At 44.8% G+C, this 8469-nt stretch overlaps 1 protein-coding gene across 1 annotated transcript in view; it reads right to left on the reverse strand.

The window, feature by feature from the left end:
• CNTNAP5 (contactin associated protein like 5) overlaps positions 1-8469 on the reverse strand; it is a 442467-nt gene that overhangs the window by 153349 nt on the left and 280649 nt on the right. Inside the window, exon 11 of the mRNA XM_019554532.1 lies at positions 1603-1709. Within this exon, the coding sequence (XP_019410077.1) occupies positions 1603-1709 (107 nt within the window). The remainder of the gene's footprint in view (positions 1-1602; positions 1710-8469) is intronic.

The following is an 8469-nucleotide window of genomic DNA, read 5'->3' on the forward strand; positions in this document are numbered from 1 at the left end:
TGACCCCAGTACTCTTTCCTGCCATGGCAGGGGGTTGGACTAGATGATCTGCTCAGGTCCCTTCCGACCCTAGAAACTATGAAACTATGAATCGGGGACCGAAGTTTTGCACAGCCTAATAATTTGCCCTATAACTGTGAAAAACCTGGGGAGTTTATCACACATGTAACAAAACATACATACCCTACACCAACGAGAAATCCCTTTTAAAAAGTACTAAACTTTTTCAAAGGCCAAAACCTTCACCCCCCTCTCCCCTCCCCCAGTCTTGTTCTCAGAAGCACCAAAACAATGACCCCAGCACTCTTTCCTGCCCAGGGTAGGGGGGTCGGACTTGATGATCTACTAAGGTCTCTTCCAACCCTAGCATCCATGAATCTATGAACTCTAGGAGAAATGCAGATAAAACTTACATATATACAGATGTGGGCAACCCCCAGCACGAAAAACTTCAGCCAAAATATTTAATTTGTCAAGCCTCTAGGAAACTGAAACCAAGATATTATTGCAGTTAAAGTAGGATAACTTTACAAGAAGAAGCTGACCTCTCCCTCTTTTATATATATCTGACCCACTTTGACAAAATTAATAGCACATATATTTTATACCTCACAGGGTTCATCCACACATGCAATTAATGTGGAACAAAAAACTCCATCACTTATTACGCCAAAGTTTACTGCTCCCAGGTGTGCTGTTTGATTGTGTGCCCAGGATCCCAGCACGTTGAGTTGAGCTGTGTCAGAGTAGCCCTAGCTGGCAGGGGGCTCCAGGGGTCAACCTGCCAGCCCAGGGCTGCTCTGACCCAGATCAATATGCTGCAAAGGGGCTGGTTGGGACATGAGGGTGCTCCAGTGTGGGGCCAGCCGGCAGGCAGGCCTCGCATTGAAGCACTCTTGTACCCCAGCCAGCCCCATCAGTGTCTACATGTACCCTGTCAGTGTCTGCACATATAAATACAAGAACTCCCCTGCTGTGTTTATTAGTTTCCTGCAGCTGAATAGAGCTGCATGTGTAGACACCAAGATATTTACTGTGGAGCTAATTCAGCAGCTCCATGATAAATGTCTCATGTAGGCATGCCCAGACATACAATACTACTAATATAGACCATACTCCAAAATCATCCTTTAACACACCAGCTTCACCCCCACACTTATAATTATGGGTGTTTAATACAGTAATAATAGTGACCATTGCACTCCAAAACACACTAAGGTGTGTTTTACTATGGGAAAACCTCTGGCTGAGCTCATTGTTCATGAGAAATTCAGAAGCTGCAAGATAACGGGATGGAACTTGATGGATGCTGCAGAAAAGGAGGAGATAAGAAAATGCAATAAAGCTGGACAAGAGAAAGTCCTTTGACTTTTAATTCAGCTCCAGAAACTGTTCTTTAAGTGTGTCAAGAGACTTGTGTGCCTGTGCAATAGACTCCTTTGCTACTAATAGGCTAGGTGTTGACCCACTGCTATCCTGTCTGAGAGCAGCCTTTTGCATCCAGTAATAACAGACAGCTCCTTGCAGCTTGCACTTTGTGCTTTTGCACTTGGATTTCCTATAGACTGGCTGTATCAGAGTATCCTTAGCAAGTTTACTCACAGTTATGGCAGGTAGCTCCCATGTAACTCGTTTCACTACAGTCACAGTAAAAGGTGGTCCAGGACTGAGAGCATTTCCCTCCATGTTCACAGTAGTTGGGCAAACATCTAATTGGAAAGATTAAAAAAAAACAAAAAACTGTCAGCATTTCGGTAGAGGTCATATATGCAAGGAAAAGTTAAATTCTCCACCCCCTTCCCCAAGCTAACAGTTTCCTGTGGCTGCATCACTGCACACTGACTGAAAGATTATTTTCTTCCTCTTGATCTCGTATTCACGTGAAACAAAAGCATTTAAAATAATAACTTATGAATTCATCCTGGGTGGTACAGGGAAGTCCTTAATAATAGTAAACACTCACCTTGTCTCCTGTGCCTAAGGAATTAAAATATCCTTTTCATACAGATCTTAGTCAAAGAGGCCACATACTAGGTGGGGGGTGGGGAAAGCTATAGAAGATCTTGTTTCAAAAGAGAAGACTTGCACACAAAAAATATTACTTTCTCCTTTGGTAAAATCTGGATTGCTACTATAAAAAGAATATCAAGCTCTACTTCAGCTGTGATAGCACAAACAACATGCAAGCCTCAAAGCAAAGGGGGAAAAAAAACATTTTCTGATTATGTATTCTGTATTCTCTTCTTTCAGTTGCTGTTCCTCCAAAGTATTATTGCCAAACAATCATTAAAAGAAGAAAGAGGCATAACAGCATGCAACAAGGGAAGTGAGTAACAGCAGAAGCTGTGGGAGACAAATCCAATCGAAAGTGCAGCGGTCTAAATTCTCATCTCAGCTACATGGCTGTAAATCCACAGTTGTTCCAGAGACATGAACGGAGTTACCCCAGCATAAAAGAAAGCAGAGCCTTCCCTGATGTATTTATTCCTACCACATCCTAGATCATCCCTCTTATGTCATATGCTTGGTTTGGAAACCAAGGCCCCGCTGATACAGGGTGAGTTGTGCAGCAGTAGGTGGATGGGGCAGCAGGACAAAGCCTCCACTTCAAGTGCACCCATGCCACACTGTCAGTTCCTTTGCTATAATTCCCCCACTTCAGATCATTTCTCTGGCCCTAACACTCAGCTGACACAAATCTGCAGCAAAGCCAATGGCTCTCCATAGATGTACCCAATCTGAAGACCCAGCCCTACATTTTCCTTTTGTTTGAATCAGGTACTTAATATCCCAACACTATTTTTTATTTTGTTGTGCACATTGGAGGCACTCCTGAATCTTGCTTGCTCTAGGACTCTGACAAGTATGTTCATAGCCCGGCAAGGGTCTCATTAAGCATAGAAGTGGCAGATGCAAAATCTTGCAGGAGACCTACAGCAGCTGTCTCTGTGATCTACACTGCCCCACCTCTGATGTCTCTGTCAACCCTTATTGAGTTCAAGGCCACTGGAAGCTGCCAAGCAGTGACAGCCTGTACAGATTTTTTTGGAAATGGGAGAACTACTCTCTCTTAGCTACAAGGGCAGCTTTAAAGTGGAAACATTTTTGCTTTAGTGCACAAGGGCACAGTTTCACAAGGAAAACCTCAACGTGAGGTTTGAGCTATGCTAAAGCTCATCAACTACGGGGATAATGAATAGGTAAGTGTTGGCTGAAGCCCAAGTTTTTAATGTGCTTGCAGAAGGCATCATTTATGTAAATTAAGTGACTGTTGAAAAGAAAAGAAAAGAAAAGAAAAAAAAAAGAAAAGAAAAGAAAAGAAAAGAAGACTGCAGGGCACGTTTTTGCTTTTGCTTAGTCCCAAAAGCCTTGTCCAAGAAAAGCTCAGGTTCTGGTTAGTGGTTTCTCTCATGGATCAGAATTCCCTGCTGGCATGAAACGAGGGGAATCAGCAATGCCCTTCAACTTCCTATTGATATTGGGTAAATGGCAGAGTGGATATAGGTTGGAGGAGCCTCCGGACTGCTCTACTTAACAGCAAGGCCAGGCCCAACGTACGGTTTTCTGTAAGAACAAGGAACTATAAACTGTTCCACTTCACTTCTGTGCTCAGGTTCTCTCTCACGGAGCCGTATTTGGATGCAGGGGGGAGAAACTGTGCCAATAATCTCCTTGCCTGACATAACATGTCCCCTGGAGGGTTTGTGATGCCCAAGTCAAAGGGCTCAATCCCGGGATTGAGGACAGAATGGGGCAGCGAGGCCAGCTGCTTTATGTAAGGTCATTCCACTGACCTGTGTCCACCATGCTGCCTCCTTTCTAACCTTGTTGGCTTAGAAATGATATTTAAAGGCCTGTTTTTTTGGGGAATGGACCTATAGGTATAGATATATATGTATTATAAGGGGTCAAGATGGACAGAAGGGGTTAACTGGATTTCTAAAGAGCCTGGGAGATGCACACAACTTCTCATGGCCCTGAGAACAGACCGGCTGTCTAGCACAACAAGGCCATCAAATGGACGCAGCCTGAGAATGAAGTGGAGCATGCCATAACACGAGATCACAGCCCTGGAAATCACAGATGGGCTGCCAACAAGGACACATAGTCTAGGAAACAGCCTGGGAACCGAAGAAGTATGTACCACACTGTCTGATAACATGAGATAAGCGAAACCAGCAACCAGACCTGAGAGAGCAGGGCGGGCTAAGTCCCGGTTTTGGGAGAACAGACCAAATTAGGAGAAGGCCCGAAAGGCTATGTGGACACGTGACCAAAGAGAGACAACCAGTCAGAGATAGCCGTGGATGAAGAGTCATCAGGAGTCATCAAGGGGGAAGGAGAATACAAAAGCAGAGACTTAAGAGTAACACAGGGTCCCTCCTGTCCCCACCTTTGTCTTGTCCATTGCCTCTGTCCCTCCCTGTTCCCTCTCATCCCTCCCCGTTTTGCTCCCTGAGAAGGGCCCACATCCCCATCCCTGTCCCCCAGGAAGGGTCCCCGAGGTCGCCATGGACCGAGGGTATACCAGTAGCCCATCTCATACACCCCACTGGAGGGGGGCTGCGGGTCTTGGCATCCCACCTCCAGACTGCTGACACCTAAGAGAGAGCCTCAGAGTGGAGCCTGCATCCTGACCAGACGTACTTTAACTCTGATGACAGCCCTAGGATTGGTAGATATAGGATTATTTTATTGTTTGTATTGTTGCTTTTTTGTTCTTACTCTGTATCCATAAATTACCCTATTATTGACTGGCAGGTATCGTGGTCGGTCTGAGGGTTGTGCCCACTTGGAACAAAGGTAGAGGTGCTGGGTCCAAATCCAGTGCCAACATACCCATTACGGTGCATTCAGGAGAACCAACCAGTATAAACTCAATTCTTGTGGTGTTTGGTGATGTTCTTAAAGTCTATGCTTTGGGGTATAAGGTAAGTTTTTCACATTCCCCAAGCAGAGACTTTAAGAACAATGCCAAACAGCACGAGAACTGGCAATACTGAGAGCATGTAGGTAGTGTAGGAATTGTACTGCCAAAAGACTTCATAGGGGGTGAATGTGGAGAAGCAGGAAATAGAGGAGGCACAGAAAATTTGGGAAGCAGGCCATGAAACTCAACAGATCTCTTGAGATCCATTGGTGCCTCTAGAGAGCAAACCACTTCACTCCCCTTTCAGGGCAAATGCTAAGAGAGATGATAGGTAACGCATGTCAACAGGGCCAAAGCTACTGTCTCTGATGACTTTATTTCAACATTTTGGAAAAGTTGACCCCAAATGCCAAGAGAATCTGACTTTCAACCTCCAATCCCTTTGACAGGGCTAGGCCAGGTGGACTTGGGCAGAACCCAATGCTGCCACTTTTGCATTTATTGAGTTCCCTTGGCCAGAAAGATTTCAAGCACTTGAACAATATTTCACATGCACAACTCCCCGGTCTGGGCCATTATGGCACATGAGCAGGCAAGTAAATTGAAGCCCAAGGAAGCCAAGTCTTTCTCGAAGTCATTCCAAGTCATCTGTCTCACCTGGGAATGAAGCACAAGTGTTTTCAGTGCTGTATCTACCCAAGTACACTAAGTTCATGCAAAATGCTCAAGTCATCACCAGGGGACTTTAATCATCTATGTGAAATATGGAAGACACTTAACATCTCTGTGCCAGATTCAGCCCTGCATTGGTGTAATGATAAAGGTAAATATACCTTGCCTCACCTCATTTCCTGTTTCCTGTGGGATCAGGTGTAGCCCCCTGACACAAGCTAGAGCAGCCTTTAGGTCATCCTACATGTCAGTACTGCTTCCATGTCTCCTATTGGGCTTGCAGCGGTTTAGCTTTGCTGGGGATCAGGTTTGTTTTGCCATGCCTCCTCCCACACTTGATACAGCCTACCTCCTTTGCCACTGTGCCAGAATATGCCCTGTGTCCCTCCCCGGTTCATAGGCCTATGTTTCGGTTATGCCACCAGCAAAGTAGGCACAACTATACCTAATTCAAAGGTGACTTGGAGAGAATAAATGCTTGATGTTTGCACAGCTTTTAGAAGAGGTAAATTGTCACTCACCGCACTGTGTTATTATCATCACTCCCAGCATTAATGCCATTAATGGATGGATATGTTCTTCACCTATTTATGAAATACCTCTTATTAATTAACCCATGCAATGAAGATAATTAGTAATGAACAGAGGGTAGCAAAGGTCCACAAATGATGCTTAGGTGCCTTTATTCCATTAGAACAGCTTTCCTTTAAATGCCTTGGAAAGACGAAGGTCAATTCTTGTTTCTATTTGTTTTCCAAACACATATTTCCCCATGACCACCCCCCAATAATGCTCCTAATGCCAGCCAAATTATCAATGTAAGCTCTTAATGACCTTCATAAATTCAAAATTAGACCATTTTTATTCCTTACTATTTGTTTTAATTATCACCAACTTCATTGATCTCATTTTTTGGTCAGATAACTAACTCTTCTAAAAGCTTGTGAAACCAATTCATGTACAGCTCCACTCTGACAATTACCATAATCCCATTGTAGCCCAGCAGTTGTGTGCTCATTAAAGGTTTAATTTATCCTAATTGCTGTCAAAGCCAATATTAAGAAACAGCTATGATGAAAATTAATCAAGAGATGGGTAAATTATGGGATGCCTACGCCCATGAATGTCCTGGATCCATGGTTTAAATTACTTTGTTTATTATTAGTCTTCGCATCATTAGTATTATTAAAATTCCAACCACAATTCCATTGCACTAGGCACTGTACATCGTAGCAGACAAGTCCTGCCACAGATCATTTGTAATTCAAATAGATAAAAGGAAGATTTTCTTTTTCCATGAGGTCTTGGGATAGGTTGATAACTAGTGACTCACCTATGGGAGTCCCTGAGAGGCCTGGGAACCGAACGCTGAGCTCCTAAATACAAGACCACTCTCTTGAACAATTGCATATCCCATAACAATTGATTATAACAGTGACATATTAGCTAGGTCCAATTTCCCTTTTTTAGATGCACCTCATAAAGAAAAGCCAAACTGGAATATAGTCATCTGAATGAGCCTCAGGCACAGCCCAAACAAAAGCCATCGCCGTCTTTGGATGAAACATCCCGCTGTAAAGACATGTGTGTTCATCCCTTTGACTTCAAAGGAAGAAGTACACACACATCTAAGGGCAAGCTGTGGTCCTTTGATAGTAATGATCAGTGATCAAAAAATAACAAAGATAAAATGACTTGAATGGAAAGGTGGAAGAAGAGCTACATGTTTGATGTGAGGTTTGGCATGAAATAAGTTCAGTGCTTTCATTAAGCATTTCATGGGCTCTAGCTGGTGTCCCATAGTCATTGCAACGCATCACATGCACACAGGTTTCTCATCTTTCCTAGCTGTAGGGGGAAACCAAATAAAAAAGAAAGCTGGGGAAAAAGAGAACAGCACAATAAAAAGACTCCACTGATTCTCACCACTTTGAGATGCTTAAAATTGGTGACTTACTGACCGCTACATATATATAAATCACTTGAGAAGAATAATATAAGCCTGCAGTGAAATACACCCCAAATCAGATTAGTTAAATTATATTATGTTATATGCAAGTTTAGAAAGAGCAAGACCATATACACATTATAAAAAAAATATAGAAAGAGACTTTTCATTGATCGGTTGGTATCATAGACTCACCGAGTCGGGAGGGACCTAGACAGATCATCGAGTCCGGCCCCTGCCATGGGCGGGAAGGAGCACTGGGGGTGCCAGGGGTCACAAGACCCCAGCCAGGTGCCTATCCAGTCTCCTCTTGAAGATCCCCAGGGAAGGTGAGAGCACCACCCCTCTGGGGAGCCTATTCCAGGCTCTGCCCATCCTTACAGTGAAGTCGTTCTTCCTAATATCCAACCTAAACCTCTCCTCCCTCAGCTTGTGGCCACTGTTCCTGACTCCAAGGGGGGCCCTGGTGAACAGACTTTCCCCGAGTCCCTGCTGCTGGCCCCGATAAGGTTGTAGGCAGCCACAAGATCCCCCCTCAGTCTCCTCTTGCGGAGACTGAAGAGAGTCAGGTCCCTCAGCCTCTCCTCCTAGGGCTGGCCACGGAGGCCCTCAACCGTACGAGTGGCCTCTGCTGGACCCTCTCCAGGTTCTCCACGTCCCTCTTGAAGTGCGGCGCCCAGAACTGGACACAGGACTCCAGCCGCGGCCTGACCAGCACCGCACAGAGCGGGGAAGCAAGGCCTCTCTGGACCTGTTAGTGATGCCCCTGTGGATGCATGACAAGGTGCATTTGGCTCTGCCTATTGCTTCATTGCATTGGCGACTCATATTCATCCTGGAGTCAATCCTGACTCCAAGATCCCTCTCGGCCTCTGTGCTGCCGAGAAGGGCAACCCCTAACCTATAACCATAATGCTGGTTCCCTCTCCCCAGGTGCAGCACCCTGCACTTGTCCTTGTTGAACTGCATCCTGTTCAGA

This window comes from Crocodylus porosus, unplaced genomic scaffold (genome assembly GCF_001723895.1).
Source record: "Crocodylus porosus isolate Cpor-Errol unplaced genomic scaffold, CroPor_comp1, whole genome shotgun sequence".
Lineage (NCBI taxonomy): Eukaryota > Metazoa > Chordata > Crocodylia > Crocodylidae > Crocodylus > Crocodylus porosus.